The sequence below is a fragment of the Micromys minutus genome, assembly GCF_963924665.1.
Source record: "Micromys minutus genome assembly, chromosome: 2".
Lineage (NCBI taxonomy): Eukaryota > Metazoa > Chordata > Mammalia > Rodentia > Muridae > Micromys > Micromys minutus.
The window spans coordinates 55,960,514-55,979,924 of record NC_137971.1 but is presented as its reverse complement, the minus strand read 5'-3'; the positions used below and the strand labels follow the sequence as shown (position 1 = coordinate 55,979,924).

General features: G+C 45.7%; 1 protein-coding gene across 2 annotated transcripts; it reads right to left on the bottom strand.

Annotated features, from left to right (window-relative positions):
- Positions 1 to 2,076: 2,076 nt before the first annotated feature.
- LOC308418240 (tumor necrosis factor receptor superfamily member 23-like) lies at positions 2,077 to 18,946 on the bottom strand. Of its 2 annotated transcripts, none has more exons than XM_080913625.1 (7): positions 18,716 to 18,946; positions 15,494 to 15,740; positions 12,487 to 12,592; positions 8,589 to 8,717; positions 6,287 to 6,398; positions 5,425 to 5,498; positions 2,077 to 4,482 (listed from the first exon to the last, which is right to left on the bottom strand). In XM_080913625.1, exons 2-7 carry the CDS (start codon positions 15,572 to 15,574, stop codon positions 4,394 to 4,396), a joined length of 591 nt encoding a protein of 196 aa, XP_080769751.1. In that variant the 5' UTR covers positions 15,575 to 15,740; positions 18,716 to 18,946; the 3' UTR covers positions 2,077 to 4,393. The 2 variants fall into 2 exon arrangements, with proteins under 2 accessions (XP_080769751.1, XP_080769752.1); XM_080913626.1 differs by having other exon boundaries at positions 18,744 to 18,946.
- Positions 18,947 to 19,411: the final 465 nt, after the last annotated feature.

Genomic DNA, 19,411 nt, shown 5'->3' with positions numbered 1-19,411 from the left:
TACTGCAGAGTTTCAAAAACTCTCCTGCCATCTTTGATGAGATTTCCCCTGGCGGATCTGAGTGAGTACTGACTGAAGTTTCCCCAGGTAACGTTACTCCAACATGTGGATGATCTGATTGCTCCCAAATAGACTGGTCACTGAAGGGTTCCTAGGAGCTGGGACACAGGATATCTGCCAAGAAGGCCCAACTCTGCACCAGGAAAGCCATGTACCTGGGATGTAACCTCCAGGAAGGTAGGAGGTCCTTGTCCATGTCACATAAACAATCTTAGGAATTCCCATCCCATCAATGAAAAGTCAAGTCAGGGAATTTTGGGGATTAGCAGGATACTATAAGCAAGGCTCTGGATTACTGGATTTGGTGAATTAGCTAGACCTTTTTGTGAACTCACCAAAGAGTGTAAGGGTACCATTCAAAGGCTCTCCAACATCTATGCCAAGGAAGGATATTCCTTTACCACTGATAGGAGACAAATCCTTCCCTAGATCCTGAAAGGATGTTGGTACAATTACATAATTGGACTCATCTAGGTATAACTAAATTGACCAGCTTACTCAACAGGGACTACTATATCCCTGATCTGGACCAGATTCTCAAGATACAGTCTTCAGATATCTCAATTCATGGATAACCAACCCTATTGGGAGTTCCTGTGCCAAGGATAAAAGATAAATGGAAAGTACCTCAGGGGTGTATTGGGAATTGGACTTCACTGAGACCCAAGCTGATATGGATACAGATATTTGCTAGTTTTTGTAAATGGACTTTTGAGAATAGACAGAAGTGTTCCTGATTTTAAAAAAAAGAAAAACTTTACATATAGTAGTAAAGAAACTCTTAGAAGAACTCATCCAGGTATGGTGTTCTTTAGGATTTGACAATGCACCAGTATTTATATTTTAGGTTGTACAAGGTATAACTAGAGCCTTGGGAGTTAATTGGAAATTACACTGTGAATATCACTCTCAGAGTTTAGACAGGTAGAAAGAACGAATCCAAATTAAACACAGGTTTACTGGGAAGTTGCTGTCAGGTGAGTTCACTGACTCCAGGGAAGGAGGCCAGGAAGAGAGAAAGGAGAAGGGGTGCACATGTGTAGAAAGAGGAGAGCAAGGGAGACCAAAACATCTGGATTGTATAGGGAAGAGCCTCTGGGGGCAGGAAAGCCCAGACCCTAGGGTAAAAGTTTAGGATTGGGGGTAGAATATACCAGGTAGGGACTGAGGGATGCTGGGAGAACCTAGAAGCCAGGTCTGCTTTGGTTGGTAAAATATACCTCAGCAACTTGTCCTGGGGTCTGAAACCAAACATTCCAGACTTTTGTTGGTAATAAGGGGTGATGTAATCATCTAGAACTTCTTCCTGCAGACATTGGGGCATCATAATGAGGGGTGGGCCAAAAAGCTGGATTGTTGGCCACATCTGGGAGGAGCTGGTTGTCTCCCCGTGTCTAGAATGTGGGACCAACTGGTGGTAGGAGTGTGCAGACCCAGTTTTGGCAGTCTGTGAGGCTGAGCTGGAGCACTTATAGGTAACTGATTTGGTCCTGCAGCTGCAGGGGTCTCCTGCCAAAGTCCAGGTAGATATCCCTGATCTGGGCTGCTGCTTGGGGACACATTAATGTCAGAGGGCTGTGCAGAACTGTCCCCACTCCTCATCTGGAAATCATAGAAGAGCTGGTTCTGGCATAAGAGCAAGAGGGCTGACCCCACCCCTGTTCCTTCTGACCTATCCTTAGGTGGTTCCACAGACCCTGGACAACAAGGAAACAGCTAACTCAAGACTGGACAAACAGATCCATACCCACTTTTCTAGGTTCCCTAGAGACACATCACCCTTTCAAAGCAAGCATGAAGTAGTCAGAGATCGTGTTGACTCTATTCCTGCTCCACCATCACCTCTAATTTTTCTTTTTCATTAAACCAAAATGGGGGAATGTTAGTATTCTGTCTAAGCTCTACCTCACAGTTACCTGGTGTCTTAGTCAGGGTTTCTATTCCCGCACAAACACGACCAAGAAGGAAGTTGGGAAGAAAAGGGTTTATTCAGCTTACACTTCCACATTGCTGTTCATCACCAAAGAAGTCAGGACTGGAGCTCAAGCAGGTCAGGAAGCAGGAACTGGTGCAGAGGCCATGGAGAGATGTTACTTACTGGCTTGCTTCCCCTGGCTTGCTCAGCTTGCTTTTTTATAGAACCCAGGTCTACCAACCCAGGGATGGCACCAACCACAATAGGCTGGACCCTCCCCCCTTGATCACTAGTTGAGAAAATGCCTTACAGCTGGATCTCATGGAGGCATTTCCTCAACTGTGGCTCCTTTCTCTGTGATAACTCTAGCTTGTGTCAAGTTGACACAAAAACCAGCCTGTGCAATTGACCCATTATCAACTTGACACACAAACACATCATTAGTAAGCCTCAACCCTTACTTTCTTATTCATCCCCAAGATCTAAGTAACCTTAAGAATCCCACAGTTTAAAAAAAAAACCTTACATATTAAAATTTCAACCCCTTAAAAATATCCAATCTCTTTTAAAATTCAAAGTCTTTTTTCAGTTCAAAGTTTCTTAACTGTGGGCTACACTAAAATACTTTCTTCTTTCAAGAGGGAAAAACATTAGGGCACAGTCACAATCAAAAAGCAAAATCAAACTCTAACCATCCGATGTCTGGAATCCACTCACAAACTTCTGGGCTCCTCCAAGGGCTTGAGTCACTTCTCCAGCTTTGCCCTTTGTAGCACACACCTTGTCTTCTAGACTCTAGCTGCCTGTTCTTGGTCATCTCATGGTACTGGCATCTCCAAAACACTGTTGTCTTCTGCTGCAACTAGGCTTCACCAATAGCCTCTCACAGGCTCTCTTCATATTGCCAAGCCTTAACTCCTTTGAGTGACCCCTTCAGTCCTGGGGCATTAATTGCAACTGAGGCTGCACCTTCACCAATGCCCTGCCATGGCCTCTCAGAGTTCTGAGCCTCAGCTGTTCTTCATGACCCTTTCATGTCTTCAAAACCAGTACCAACTGGGTGACTCTTACACATAACCAAGTCCAGCCACAGCATGAGGTACAACCTTGGCTATACAGCCTCTTTGTACTCTCAGAAAACAGTTCCCAGAAGATTTCACCTCAGTGGTGCTGGTCTCTTCTTAATCACCACTAATTTCTTAGTCCAGGTGACCTGCATCAATAGTCCCAGTAATGCAAAGTTCTCAATTTAGTAGTTCTGGTATCTTGTTAATCACAGCTGAGTCTTCAGCTCCAGTGAACCAAAACCACAGAATCTTCATGATCAAACAGCAACAGCCCTGATAAGTCTTTAATATTCCCTCTGAAAATTCACAAGCCAGGCCTCCATCTTCTGCACTGTTCTCAACATTATCTTCCAAGCTCCTACAGAACATCCCACAGAGATCTTAATATTCCAATGGCTCTTTCTAGCTCAGAGTTCCAAAGTCCTTCCACAGTCCTCCCCAAAACATGGTCAGGTTGTCACAAGAATATTGCACTATGCTGGTACCAATTTGTCTTAGTCAGGGTTTCTATTCCTGCACTAACATTATGACCAAGAAGCAAGTTGGGGAGAAAGTATCCAGCTTACACTTCCTCATCGATGTTCATCACCAAATGAAGTCAGAACTGGAACTCAAGCAGGTCAGGAAACAGGAGCTGATGCAGAGGCCATGGAGGGATGTCACTTACTGGCTTGCTTCCCTTGGCTTGATCAGCTTGCTTTCCTATAGAACCCAGGTCTACCAGCCCAAGGATGGCACCACACACAATGAGCTGGACCCTCCCCCTTTGATCACTAGTTGAGAGAATGCCTTACAGCTAGGACTCATGGAGGCATTTCCTCAACTGAGGCTTTTTTTTTTCCTGTGATAACTCTAGCTTGTGTCAATTTAACACAAAACCAGCCAGTACACCTGCAACAGCCAGGTATGTCTGACCCTATAAAAGGGGCTGCTTGCCCCCTCCTCACCTTCATGCTATCTTGTTCTCTTGCTGTCTTGCTTTTCTCTTGCTTTTGACTTTCTGCCCCCACTCTTTCCCGATACCCTCCCCACGTGCTCATGGCTGGCCTCTACTTCTCTCTCTCTGACTGTATTTCTCTGCCTCTTAACTGCCCTCTCCATGCTCTGAATAAACTCTATTCTGTACTATACCATCGTGTGGCTGGTCCCTCGGGGGAAGGGATGCTTCACATGAGCCTGTCAGAGGCACCCCTTCCCCTACACTTCACCACACCTCCACAGAACATATCCCACATCTTTTTTATCTTTTTATAAACACATCAAACCCTGTCTCAAAAACACCACAAAAAAGGTTGTCCCCATCTGTGTCTTCAGCAATAAAATGATAGCTAAGACAACATTCGTAAAACCTTTATCTTCTTAGGTAACAACAGTAGACAACAATGGCAAAATGTAGCACAAACAGAGGCGATAACAGCAGGAGCAGCCGGTTTCTGGGATCTAAAAGTGGGAAAAACAAAAAATATTTTTGTCAACTCAAGAACAGAATGCTGGAATTATAGGCCATGGCCAGTGTGCCCCAGTTGAACTTACTGCTTTTTTGTTTTTGTTTGTTTGGTTTTGTGTGTGTGTGTGTGTGTGTGTGTGTGTGTGTGTGTGTGTATGTGTGTGTGTGTGTGTTTTGGGCAGTACTAGGGATTGAATTTAGGGCTTCATATATGCTGGGAAAATACCTTACCACTGAGATTCAGCCCAAGGCCTCATTTCTGCATACATTGTTAAATACATACGGTTCAGTTTCATTTGTTCACATGAATAGGTTCTTTTGCTATCATTACTTATGGAAGAGGCTGCCCTTTCCCCACTAACTGTTTGATGCCAGGGTCTATGTATTGTAAGAAATTATTAAAAGCCCATTAACACAGGAATGAGACAATGTGGGTTGTACATGATGACTCAGCCACAAAAATGTATGAGGCCCTGATAGAGCTTCAGCCTAGATCAGCCTTAATACATGATGGTTAAGGCGTTCTTGCAGAGGACCCAGGCTCACCTCCCAGAACGCACACGGTAGCTCCTAACCATCTGTGACTCCAGTCCTAGGTAAATTGACACATCCTGCACACACATGGCACAGGCATACATGCAGCGAAACACCCATATGTGTTTTAAAATATTTTTAAAGAAAACATGATACTCAAGGACCCAGACACAAAAGCTACACATGGGGACTCTACCTCTGTGAACCATCAGATAGACCAAGCTATTGAGGCAGGTCATTCTGAGATAGCCAAAATCCTTTTGGGGGACATACTGTAACAGATAGGGGGGCTTGTATTCAGTATCACTTTGATGTCCATTTTGAAACAGTTAATGCTATGATACATGAACTTTCATTCAGTAAGAAGACAGCCATAGTAATTAAAAATAAATCTGTCTTACTTGAAGCAGACCAACTGCACACTGTGTTAGCCGTAGAGTTACATTCCTGGAGGACAGGACTTCCTTGGGGACACCTGCAGAGAGACACCCTCAGTTCTTCCTGCTAGAACCCTCCTGCCATCAGCAGCAGATGTCCAGCAAGGCATGATGCCACTCTATACCACATCAAGCAGCATCATGATCTAAGATCTGAAACAGTGTTCTGGCCACACGGCTGTCACCAGACACACGGGCATCTCAGACAGTATCATGTGATTACCACTTAACACAGGACATTTACTACAGTTTCCTCCTCTGTTGATGTCCCTAGTTTCTTTGGTGACCTTGGAATGAGGAAAAGGAGAGGCCTACCCAGCCTATGTCAAGAGAATCAGATTCCCCAGATTCCCCAGAGCAATGAACACTCCTTTGCGTGTGGCTTATGCTGGCACCCCTAGTGGTCAGAAGGTTCAACAACTCATCTAACTGGAGTGACACAGTCTCTCTTATTGAGGGGCAAAACCACAGGAGTCCCCCAAACTTTGCCCAGCAGTTTTTCACCACACAGTTTAACCCGGTCCTACCTTCCTGAGAATGAATGAGGCATTACCCAGCCCTTCCAAAGCCAAATACACTGAAGAACCCTCTGGAATAAATCACTCAGGAAAACCTAGTCCCTTTCTAGGTGCTGTCTACTTTCTCTCAAGTGACATTAGCCATGGAGATCTCCAGCAAGAAGTCCTGTACCACCCAGATCACAAAGTCTCCATCACACAATGTCACTTGCAAAAGTATGATACAGACTGTCCCTCTCCCTGGACATTTACAGGCTATTCAGGCAACATACAAAGCCATCACCTACCCAGGCCACAGTGGTACTTACTTGGTACATGGGAGGCATAACTCTGGAAGTTCTGGGTTATAGTAGTAATGACCTCTTTGGCACTGACAAATTCGGTCACTGGTGGCAGAGCAGTCAGCTACCATTTCCTGTTCTGCAATCCAGGGAAGAACAGGTTCAGGTTGAGGTGAGAACCCTCACATATGTACACAGACCCCACTCTCACCCAAAAGGAACACAGTGTGTCCTGGTAAAAGCTTCACATCCTCATCACAGATGTATTGAGTGCTAAACAGTACTGCTGTGAGCATCCTCATCCTTGGGCCTCCAGAGTGGTAACCAGATCTGAGATGTCGACTTGGGAGGTCCATTGTTTGGTTTCCTGTGCAACAGCATCAAACTGCCCGGATGACTCCATCACTGGTGGTCCTGATCTGTAGGCCCACTGCTGCCCGGCAAAGTTCCCCACCAGAGGCCACCATCTCCAATAGACATCTCTGAAGGTGCCTTATTTAAAAACCTTATTAATTGCTGAAGAGCACCTAGTGACCATATACCCAGAACCCTGGTGGGTCCTTAGGCTCTGGGCGTACACCTCTCTTCACTGAGCCTTACTCAATGGGTTAAAAAGAATATGGTTTTCCCACTGGGGTGTTCCATTTTAACCTTGTGCTTATAATTTAGTGCACCATAAATACTCAAGCTACAAATGTCACCTCTCACCATTCTCTGAAACTAGGCAGTGTTCTTTCTCAGAGTACAACAGGGAGCATAGGCAGGAAGGACTCTCAGTCCAGCTCTCTGCAGGTGTCTTATAGCATCAGGAGATCTGTGATCATGGGATATGGTTCTGTCCTTTCGTTCAAGACAATATTTTTCTGGATGTCCTAGAACTCACAACATGGATCAGGCTGTGTAGAGAGACTATCTTATGGACATATATGGATGTGGCACCTGTAACAAGTCTGATGGCCCATGGCTTAGGCAGGAAATAGGAGGTGGAACAACCAGGAGAGAGAAAGAATTCCGGGATAGAACCAGGCAGAAGATTGGTCCAGAAAGATGTGAGGAGACAGACACATGGTATCTGAGCACAGGTAGCCAGCCATGTGGCAGAATGTAGATTAAGACAAATGGGTTATTCTAAGTTATGATCTAACCAGAAAAGAGCCTAGCTATATGAAAACATATTTTGAGTACGAGTCTTGTTTCTGGGAGCACGGAACTGGGAGGAAGAACCGGAACCCAATTTCTACAATTAACCTCCACACTGAAGTGACTTTTTAATATCTGCCTCCCTGAGCTCTGGGACCAGAGCTATGTGCTGCTGAACTCAGCCTGCTTCCATCTCTATGCTCAGTAGATGCAAATGACAGGGCTGAAGCATGAGATATTGTAGTTTTTGCCACCTAGTTTAACATGATTCGGTGACATGGCAATGTGTACATAGACACACATGTACACACCCACAAAACAGAACTCCCCCTAAAAATGCCAGAGAACAAACCCAGGTCTTTTGCATACTAGGCAAGCACTGTATCACTGAGCGGCGCTCACTTCTCTAGCAATTGCTTATAGTTTGTTTGTTTGTGTTTTATTTCGTTTGGGGCAGAGTCTCACTATGTAGCTCTGGCTGTCTTTAAACTCACTATATTGGTCAGGCTGGCCTTGAACTCACAGAGATCTGCCTCCAGAGTCTTGGGAGTCAACGCCTATGGCACCATGCTCAGCCTGCTTAAAGTTTCTGAAAAAGGTTTTATTATCTTTCTGTATCCTGTCAAGATTTCTGCAGGCATAGGCCTCTTCTCTCCACTGCTTCCCCAGATTGGTGTGCCCTCTGTACTCTTTAAGCTCTTCTCTGTGTCTGGGAACTTGCACACATGATTGCTTATCCACAAAGAGGTGATTTTCCTAGGTACCTGCATGTGTCTTGCTAGGTTCTGCATTCAACTGACAATTAGGAGAACAATTATCTTAAAAAATAAATGGCAGAAGGCTGTGGTTATGATTTTTCTGCCATTGTTTTAACAGAGTCCCTCTTACTCATAATGAATTATTTTTGACTTGGTTTTATTTTGAGACAGGGTCTCACTGTGTAGCCTTTAGAACTGCCCTAGAACTCACTGTATAAACAGAGACCAGCTGCTTCTGCCTCCTGTGTGCTGGGATTAAACGTTGCATAACCATCCCACCTGTAAGAAAAAAGTTTTATGCCAGTGGGGACTCTGGCTGCATCCTGGCGTCAATCACTCATAACTATCCATTCCCAGTACTGGACTCACGTACTTCTGATTCTATTGCTGGTTTTCACAGCTAGTCCAGCCTCTACTCAGTCCATACTCACCTTTATCACAGGTAGAACAAACTATACAAGAGCGCAAGCCATTAGCACTCTCCGTGAACGATCCCGAGTGACATTTCTCACACTGCCCCTGGGTATTGGGGATCCTGCAGGGTTCCAGCACAAACGTACCTGGGGATAAAGGCAGATGGAATCAGACTTGCCCCAGGTACACAGGGGGTAAGGGGCTATGGTGCTCTAGGTAGGCTTAACGTTTAGCACAAGCTCAAAATAATCTCTGGCTGCCACAAACTGCTTGAGGATCTGTAAGAGCTGCTGGCTCCCTGAGCTGCACTTAGTCCTGTGGTTATCTGACCCTCAGGGGACCAAGGTAGCCTGGGGTGAGTAGAATGAGCTCCTGACTCCCTGCTGGGCTCAGTGGCTGTCACAAGTAACTGACTTGGGACCACAAGCCCCTTGTCTTCCCTTTCAGTGGCAGTCCCAGTGTTCCCAGAGGTAGTTGAGACCTGAGTAAAATCAGGTCCCTTCCATTTACTGCCCCATAAACTTGTCACTTACCAAGAACCATCTTTCTCAGGCCTCTTTTTGTTGGTGGTAGCATTAATCATTAATACTGGCTTTCATAGTATGGCTCAAGTTGGCCAGAGCTCACAGCAATCCTCCTGCATTAGCCTCCTGAGTGCTGGGATAATGGGCCTGTGCTGCCATGCTTAGCTTCTTTTTTTCTCCTTTTTTGTTTTTGTTTTTGAGACAAAGGCTCAGTTAATAGTCCTGGCTGGCCTAGAACACCATTGCCTCAGTTTCTCATGCCTTAAGGCAGGATAGTTTTTCGTTGTTGTTGTTGTTGTTGTTGTCCTAGCAGGTTCTCCTAGGACCATGTTGTATGTCTTGGTTCAGGTTCTGCTGCAAAGCTAGAAGTGTTCAGATGAAGCCAGGCATGGTGGCACACACCTTTAATCCAAGCACTCGGTAGGCAGAGGCAGGCAGATATCTGTGAGTTATAGGGTAGCCTGGTCTACAAAGCCAGGACAGCCAAGACTACACAAAAAAAAAAAAAAAAAAAAAAAAAAACATTTCTCTAAAAACCAAAGAAGGCGGAGGAAGAGGATGAAGAGAAATAGAAGGAGGAGAGAATGAGGAGGAAGAAGAGGAAGAGGAGGAGGGAGAGGAAGAGGAGGAAGAGAAGGTGATGGTGGTGCTAGTCTCGTTTAGGTGACTCTGGAATTTCTTTCCTATTAATTATAAAGAAAACTATAAACTATGGGGGAAATGATATGGTCCAGCAAAAACATGTGACTCTCATGTGTTCCCTGAAGTAGTAGTCCCAGACACTAGCACAAGGTAAGAGACATGCAGAATCCAGTGGAGAGGAGACTTAGATATGATAGGGTCAGAGTTGGCAGCAGGGTCAGTCCAGGTCTTCATCTAGGCCTGCAGTGAGTCAAGCCACATGGACATCTGGCTGAGTCTTGATGTTTGACTCTATCTATTTGGTCATCAGTAATTTTTCATTTACAGAAGTTGATTGCAGTTGTAAAGACTTGTTTTCATTGTTTGTGTTAATGTGTGTTAACTGTCTGCACATACATGTGTAGGCACCATAGAGAGCAAAGAGAGCATTAGAGCCTCTGGAGCTGGAGTCACAGGTGGTTGTAAGACACCTGATGTGTGTACTGGAGCAATCTTGGGTCCCCAGCCAGAACAACCAGCTCTCTTGACTGCTGAGCCATCCCTCTAGCCCTGCTTTCTTTTAGAAACAAACCAACTTGAAACAAGAACATGAGTGGCCATAAAAGAATGTTAAAAATCAAACACCAAATTTTAGGATTGAGGCTGACGTGAGTGGCCAGTTTTGGGAACAGAGTACAGTACCCCTGTAGTGCCTGCCACTGTCTGCAGCACTGGTTTCAAACGTACTTGTCTTCTGGTGTCAGGAAATGGCCTTCTGAAGGAATGTCAGGAAGTAGCAGGGAACAGGCTGACTCTGCCTGGCAAGGTTAGCCATAGTGTGCCTGCATAGAATCCAGGCTGATAGACTGAACTTGGCAAAATTAATGTGCATCTTTATTTAGCACTCTGTGCTCTGTCTCCAGAGGAACCCCTCTGATCTGCTTCAGGGAGGGGGAAGGAGGGGAAAAACTGAGGCTCTCACTCTGGCCTATACTGGATCCAGATTCACTTGACTCTCCCAACAGCTGGAAACTAGACTTTGCAAGGAGAGCTCTGCTATGCACAGGAGCCTAAGAAACAATAAGATAAGTGATTTATCTGGGGTGACAGAGCAGGAGATAGGGTGTGGGTCCAGGAGAGCTTCCCTTCAGTGGGCTTAGGTGTCCCATGGCAATCTGGGGCATGTCACGATTTCTGGTACATTTGTATTAACAGATGACAGATTTGGCTACTTTGTGGGTTCTTCTTTCTCCCACCCTTCTCTACCCCTTTTCTTCCACCCTTTCAACCCCCTAACACTAGATACAAGATAAAAAGTGACAGAGAAAAAGAAAGAGATCCCTGAATAAAGTCAGGGGTTGGAAAGGGGGCAACATTATCATTAGAATACTTCATTGGGATTAGGGATGTCAAGTTCATTGGGGCAAGTTTGATCTTTGCCGTCAGGAAATCTAATTTCTTCTTTATTGTGGTGGTGATTTTAACCTTTTGTTGTAATGAGTTCTAACTAGGAAGGTGGCAGCTTGTATGCACGTTCTGGGTCCTTGGAGAAAGTTCCAGGGAGTTACTGACTCTTGTGGAGTTCCTCCTCTGAATGGGGCTCCTGAAGGGAGGACTCAGGAAGCCACTCAAGCTTACGGGCTCTGAAGCTCAGGAAGTTACCAGGTTGGTGGTTTGCATAAGAATGGCTCCCATGGGCTCATATATTTGAATCCTTTGTCACCAGGGAGTGACACTATTTGAAAGGGTTAAGAGGTGTGGCTTTGGAGGAAGTATGTGTCACTGGGGCTGGGCTTTGCAGTTTCAAGGATCCAAGCCACCAGGCTCAGTGTTTGTCTTTTTCTGCTACCTTTGTATACAGATGTAGAACTCTCAGCTCCTTCTCCAACACCACTTTTATCTATTTCAAGCCTAACTGCAGTCAGGCTTCCTGCCACTGTGATAACGGACCAAACCTTTCAAACTCTAATCCAGCCCCAGTTACATGCATCCCTATATAAAAGTTGTCATGGTGTCTTTTCACAGCAACAGAAGACCTTAAACAATCTCTAGAAAAGAGACTCTGGCTCCCTGTAAGCTGTGCAGAGAGCTTTGGGCATACAACTCTAGTAAGTTGTCACCCATGCTGGGGTATGATTACAATATGCAGTTACCTTAGTCACCTATGGGCCTGAAAGCGACCCCCATAAACTCAATGGTTCACTAAACCACACTTTGGTTTGTTCTCAGTGACTCTTACCACTTCCTGTTATCTGGAGTGAACAGTTGGTGTTCACATCTCCCCAGAAAAAAAAAAAAAATTACATAACCAGGGTTCCTGATACAGAGCACATGCTCTGTTGGCTGGGATCACAAGGACAGACACTGCCACCAAGATAGAGTGTGACCACAGCAGGGCTACTTAAGATGTTCCAGCTCCACTTTCTCCATTGAAGTGGTGGCAGTGGGGGTTGGAGGTATCCTGGTGCCCATGGCAAGAACAGGTAGATGCAATTCACCCTCCCAGCTCCTTTTCATCTGGGTGCCTTTGGCTATGGACCATGCCTTGCAGGGTGGACAGTTGGGTGACCCTACATTTGTGAGACCTTGCTATGACTACTCACACCAATGCTTAGTGCGGCTCTGTGTACTTGGCTTAGGAGGAATTTCCTAGAATTTGAAAGAGTAGGCTGAGTTGAGCTCCCTGGTTCACATCCTCCTCATCTTGTACAGTCTCTGGTGTGTTCAAAGGCCACCTATGTCTAGCACTGGGTCCCAGTGAAGAACTCACCTGCAGGACAGAACTCGCAGCAGAGGCCATTAGACAAGTATTCACTAGCATTACAGTCGAAGAGATTCTGGCTCTGTCTGGAGTGTGATTCTAGCATAGCAATTACCTGTGGGTGGAAAAGGACAAGGGGCAGCTTATATTTATTGGTAACCTCAGAGGATGGTTTAGATGATGGTGGAGAAGGAGGTACCAAGGTAGGGCCTCCTTGCGCAGAGCTGATGCTATGCTGTAGAACTCTGAAGCCTGCAGTTGCCCAGAGAAGGTTGCAGAATCCATCACTGCCAAGTCTGGCAGCTCTTGGCTGTTTGTTTGCACAACAGCACCATGTCCCGCATCCCACCCCTAGTTCACTTCCAGCAGCCAGCAGTGCATGTTCTAGCACAACTTGTAACCTACTAGGATCCTGTCACTCAAACCTCAAACTTTGACGCCTGCTTCCCTATGGTGGGACTACAGATGGAGGCAGCAGGCAGGACAACTTGCAAAGAGACAAAGGAGTGAGAACTCTGTTTTTTTTTTCTTTCTCCTTAAAGAATTGTTTATTATTTTATGTATACTAGTACACTGTAGCTGTCTTTAAAGAGTTATTTATTTATATGAGTTGACTGTAGCTGTCTTTGGTCACACCAGAAGAGGGCATAAGTTCCCATTACAGATGGTTGTGAGCCACCATGTGGTTGCTGGGATTTGAACTCAGGACCTCTGGAAGAGCTGTCAGTGCTCTAACCACTGAGCAACCTCTCCAGCCCTTGTGCTTTCACTTAGGAAGGATGTGACCACAGGTCAGATGGTGGGTTTGTTAGGATATCTTTATAGCCCATGTCTTTAATTCCAGCAGGTAGATCTCTGTGTTCAAGGCCAGCCTGGTCTATAGCGTAAGCTTCAGGACAGTCAGGGCTACACAGAGAAATCCTGTCTCAAAAGACCAAAAAACAAAACAAAACATAACAAAACTGCACTTACCCCATATATATTTTTAATTTCAATATTCTTTGAGGATAGTCTGTTTTTTTAATTCTTTAAAGAGATGTTATCTCCAGTCTTTTATTTTTATTTTTGACTTTTACAGACAGTGTCTCAAACGCAGTTCTGACTGTTCTTGAAACCACTATGAAGACCAGGCTAGCCCCAAATTCACAACCATCTGTCTACCTCATCTCTCAGTTGGTAGAATTAAGGGCATGCATTACCATGCCCAGCTCATCCTCAGTCTTTCTTTGGAGTACCTTCTTTTTGCGATATTGAGTCAGTCATCACTTTACCACAACCTTAAAAAAAAAGACCCTCATATTGTTTATCTAGATTGTTTCTGGGGATTTCTGGAGGATAAAATGCAGGACCAAGACTTCTGAGGCGGTGCTTGGGCAGGCATGGAGCTCCAGAGCCCTAGTAGGCAGGAGCAGAGATTTCAGGATCAAGGGCTATCCAGTGTGAAGTCTGGGTACTGCCCTGGAACTTATGAAATCTATTTGCAGTCCGCAAAAGTGCTGTGAACTTTGAACTCTGAAGGTAAGCTACCTCTGAGTTGTGTATCTGCTGGTGGCTTGCCCAGGAAATCTCCACGGAAGCTGGATCCTCTGAGTTCATTTCTGCTAAAGCGGCTGGCAACAGCCAGCAAGGAAGTACTGTTAACCAGCCCCTAGGTGGTTTTAAAAATAGCCTACTTTAAAAAACAGTAGATGCTCTCTGACTGCTCAGATATTATCTTAGAACAACCTAAGGATTATTTTGTTTTTGTTGTTGTAGCTAAAGATCTAAATGTGTTGCACAAATGTATATCCTTACAGGTTTTTGAGGTAACCCAGTCGCAAAAGAACAGACATAATATGCAGTCACTGATAATTGGATACTAGCTCCAGAAAGCTCTGAATACCCCAGACAACTCACAGATCATATGAAGCTCAAAAAAAAAAAAAAAAAGGAAGGCCAAAAAAGGCCAAAAAGTGGAAGCCTCAGTCCTCCTTAGGAGAAAAACAACCCCCCCAAAACAATTAGTGTATAGCATCCTCTCAGAGTGGGGTACACCTAGACCTTAAATCATTAATAACTCAAGAGCTAAGAAGATACCCTTGTGGCAAATTTTGGAGGTTAAAAATCATTATGTTTAATCTTTACACACCAAGAAAACTTTGACTATTTCCATGTTACATTTTGTTTTACATATACTTTATGATCATTTTAAATAGTAAGATTTCAATGCATACTATCAAACCTTTAAAAATAAATCAAGTACTGACAAAAATATATTCATATAGTTTTATGCTAAAATGCTTTTAATAATCTGTACATGTATCTCTTTTTTTTAATAAAGTTGTAAGGGAAAAACACCAAATCTTTTTCTGCTTGTTTTTGGTTTTTAAGAGTCTTATGAGAAAATTGTCATAAAATGAAGTTGGCTGTAACCAAAATGTCATTTACAGGATTACAGTTTTGCTTGTTTGTTTGTTTTTTCCAGCCTTTCTATGTGTAGAGCAGGCTGCCCACTAACTTAGGTTTAACTGCAGTTTACTATTAAAGAGACAAGGAGCAATCTCGGGATGAACTTGACAGAGATCAGAAAGGCCCAGGAAAGGCACAGTCATCCATTCCACACAGGTCCTATACCCCAAGACCAGCCGGGCTGGATCCACCCGAGGTGCACGTCTGAGAGCGTGCGCTGGCCCATACCAGTGAGCTACCGGCGAAGCTTTGGGAGAAAGTCGTGCGCTTTCGGTGACTTTCCGAGAAAGAGAGAGTCCTGTCCATCTTGTCCCAACGCGCCTTTCTCCTGGCTGCGCGCTTGCCCATCCCTGCCTCTGCTCCATCCCCACCCCCCACCCCGAAACCTCCAACTCATTCCTGACCACTTAAGAGTAGGCGAGGTTCCAAGGTGTTGGTTGGCTGGCGGGTCACCGCAAAGCCCGCGACCAGTTCAGGCCAGTTCGCCGCTGCCTGTCGCTTTCCTCTGTAGCCCGGGGATCCGGTGCCCAGACAGGAATCTCAGCTTCCCAGGGCTGTATCTACTCACCTGCAGGGACATATTCAGCAACAGCAATAGCGAAGGGAACCAGGGTCTCAGACTGGAGATCGACACGGGGAATCCAATCATGGCTTGCTCCAATCCTCACTCGCTGCAAGCACGCGGGCGCCTGCCAGTTTTGACTGAATGAATGTTCAAGCTGATGTAGCCACGCCTCTCTTTCCAGACTCGTTTCCTGTTCGCCTTGTAATATCTAGTTTTTTTTTTTTATAAATTCAGATGTAATTTTAAATACCTGTGAAGTTATTAACAGAATCATATTTGTTGTAAGCAGCTAGCTAAAGTCGGATTCTCTGCCTTCGTTTTTTTTTTTCATTACTCTATACTGCTCTTTATTATAAATTAATGAAAAAATTTCCCGCAATCTAAGTGGAGGGAGAGGCATGAGCTAGAGTTGGGATCGTTATAAAAGACAGACTGCGGCGGATTCTAAACCTCAAAAGTAACAGAAAGAGAGGGAGAAAAGCCACAACAGCACACCGTTGTCTTAGCGCAACACCAGGAAGTTCGGAGTAATTCTGTCCCTTTCGCATTCCTGTGAGTGATCACTGGTCAGTGTTCTGGAGCAGCTGAAGGCTTCTCTGTCAGGGTCTGAGGGGCTGTGTGGGACCTGCTGACTCTCAAAGTACCCAGGACTGATTGACACTCTCCCAGTGCTGGGGTCCGGGGGAAGTCCTGTATGAACTTCCCGGGGCGTGAGTCAACCCCTTATCTCTTCCTTTCACTGTGCTTAGCTCCTTGTGTGCCAATCCGAGCTCGGGGGACACAGGGCATTTAAGGCAAGTCTCCTAGCCTGACACAGTAAGTAGGACTCCCATTTCTCTTGGGAACTTGCACCTAAGATGGTTGGCTCGTCTGTTCCACCTTCTTCCTCCAGGTATTCGAAAAGGTGGCCCACTACCAGCCCCATCTGTCCCCCTTCCAAATGTCACTTCCTCTTTAACATGGACTCATGTTAAAGGAGGAGGACTCAGAGAGCTGGATTTCGTTGGCTGCCCCCAAAGAAGAGGAGCCTGCCGGGACCTCGCACTCTTTAAGTCATCTTGCCTCGCTCCTTAGGGCCAAGGGTTGGAGCTTGTGCGCATCTGCCCTCACCTAAGCTGGGCAGTGTGGGAGGAGCCAACTCTTTGGCCAGTCTGAATTGTCTTCCATCAGCCTGGTGTTTGCTCAGGAGTACACCGAATCAAAACACGAACAAGCGTCCTTGGAAAGTTTGACCATTCCCTTGAGGTACTCATTAGTTCGACACTGAACTGTCCCCCACCCTTGGGAAGCAAAGGAAAAGAGGAGGAAGGGGAGTGTCCACTTGTGGATGCTGTTGTCCCACCAGCCTCTGGTAACTTGGGAGCAGGGGGAGGCTAGTGGCCTTCGTTTGCTGCACACACATTCCCCATCTGCCTTGTCCCACTCTGCGGGGGGAGGGGAAAGAAAGAGGCCTGTCGAACTTGGCCTAGATATTTGCCCAGGTCCTTCTTGAACCCCTGCCCTTTGCTACTTTAAAACATTTTATTAATGTTTTATATGTGTGTGTGTTTATTAATGTTTAGTGTGTGTGTGTGTGTGTGTGTGTGTGTGTGCCTCCATCCCCAATAGCTGGAGATACACGTGGTTGTGAGCTGCCTGATGTGAGTCTGGGAATCAACGTGGGGGTCCTCTGCAAGGGCAGCATATTCTCTGAATGGCCCTGTCATCTCTCCAGCCATCTCTACCCATGCTCTTTAAAGTGAGATGGTGGGACACCATGCTGTTCCAGGAACTCCTTAACCGGTCAAGGCAGTTGGGTGACCTTCTCATGAGCCCAGTGACCCTTGATGGTCTTTCTGAAGGGAAGGGCACCCACAATGGAAGAATGGAGTTGTTCAATACCAGGAGAGTCTTCTCACCCCTAAAATAGATGCATTATCCATTGTAATATGTATATATAATATCCCTTCTTGGGATACTTCCGGGTTGCTGTTGGGCAGCTTGCTGCTTAGGAATATGTGAGGATTCTGTTTTTGCTCTGCTATTTTTACAGTGCTGATCTAGTAATGTTCAATCACAACACACAGTAATTCAAGGCTACAAGGCAAAGGGAAGGCCTGGGGAGGGGAGGGTGGCTTTTGAGCAAGGATAAAACCTCAAGGGATAGTACGCAGAGTCCAGGTGGTTAGTGTGGCCTGTGGGTCCAGCTTGGAACTTTTCTGTGCTCATTTTTATGTAGCGGCACATTAAACGGGAAACATTGTTAGGGTGAAGGTAGTGTAGTATCTTGTCTATTTCTGGGCAGATAATATACACACGTTTTCACAAGTCAGCCAATCTCTTACAGATACAATTTGGTGAGAGTCATTGGAAACCTTTCAAAGTTTTTCAACATCTTCAAATATGTTTATATACAAATTATATGCCAATGCCCACAGCTCCACATGACAGAGACTCTGTTCTAGTTTGCCAATTGCTGTGATAAAAGCCACAACCAAAAGCACCCTGGGGAGAAAGAATTTATTAGACTTAGAGGTCATACTCCTTCGTGGAGGAAGACCAGGGCAGGAACTTGAGCAGGGCAGGAACTGGGAGGCAGGAACTCAAGCAGAGGTCTTGAAGGAACGCTGTTTACTGGCTTGTTCCTCATGGCTTGCTCAGTCTGCATTCTTATACAACCCAGACCACCAGCCCAGGGGTAGCACCACCCACAGTTGTCTGGGCCATCCTATATTAGTCAAGAAAATGCCTCATGCAACATGTGCACAGGCTAATACGATGGGGACAATTCCTCAGTCAAAGCTCCCTCTTCCCAGATGACTAGTGTGTGTGTAATGAACGATGGAAACTAACTATGACAACCTCTCAACACCACTGTAAAAAAAAATTAAGAAAGAGAGACCTTCAGAGCTGGAGAGAGGCTCCTAAGGTGTCTCTTTAGGAGAGTCTGTAAGATTCTGGAGTCAAGAACAGTTATTGCTCTTGCTTCGCAGATAAAAGCACTTGCTGTCCAAGCCTTAAGACCAGAGTTCAATCACCAGAACCCACATAAAGGCAAAACCACACACCAGACAGTGGTGGCTGGTGGTGCACAGCTTTAGTCCCAGCACTACTGGGGTGGCAGAGGATCTCTGAGTTCCAGGCCAGCCTGGTCTATAAATTATGCTCAACCTGCCTCTACCTCCTGACCCAAGTGCGAGGAATAAAGGCATGTGCTACCACACCCAAAGCCACAAGTATTCTTACCTACTTCTCAAGTCCCCAGCACTCCCACCTGGATCTCAGCCCAGCCTGAAATGAGACCAGCCACACAGGAGCTCTCAGGAAGACCACCATGCTTCATCTCCTCTTGCCCCAGACTCTTTCTCCTCTTCATGAATGCTTGGGCATTCTGCCTCAGCCACTACTAGTGTCCAGGGTCTCAGGCTCAGCTCACAGGTCCTCCAGGAGCTCCGGCCCTGACCTTCCCTGTCTGTTAGCTCCAGCCTCATAGGTTGCCTTCCTGCAGTAGCAGCAAACAGCAAATTGACATGCCCTAGGCATGTCAAAAGGTGTTGGACTCTGCTCTCAGGCCTTTAAAACTTGGCTGGATGCCCTGCCTGGACTCAGCCCTCAGGACTGGGGATGCCATCACTCTGCCAGGGGAATTGCTGCCTCAACACCAACACCAACTTGTTTACTGGAGTGTTTTAAAAATGGACTCAGAGAGACATTTCACAACCACTTTATGAAGGTCTGTGAGAAAAACAATAGAGCAGGTAAGCCATAAGTCTAGGCAGCTGCCAGAGGAAGGCAATGAAAAACAGCTATAGCCACGCCCTTTAGGCAATGAAAAATAGATATAGCCACGCCCTTTAGGCAATGAAAAATAGACATAGCCACGCCCTTTAGGCAATGAAAAACAGCTATAGCCATGCCCTTTAGGTTAGTGTGCAAGAAAGT

Excerpts from the sequence above, each read along its gene's own strand:
- LOC308418240 (XM_080913625.1), bottom strand. The coding sequence starts at position 15,574 with ATGATTGGATTCCCCGTGTCGATCTCCAGTCTGAGACCCTGGTTCCCT. Across the intron at positions 12,593-15,493 it reads TGCTGAATATGTCCCTGCAG|GTAATTGCTATGCTAGAATC; the intron begins GTGAGTAGATAC and ends TTCCACCCACAG. Across the intron at positions 8,718-12,486 it reads CTGCGAGTTCTGTCCTGCAG|GTACGTTTGTGCTGGAACCC; the intron begins GTGAGTTCTTCA and ends CTTTATCCCCAG.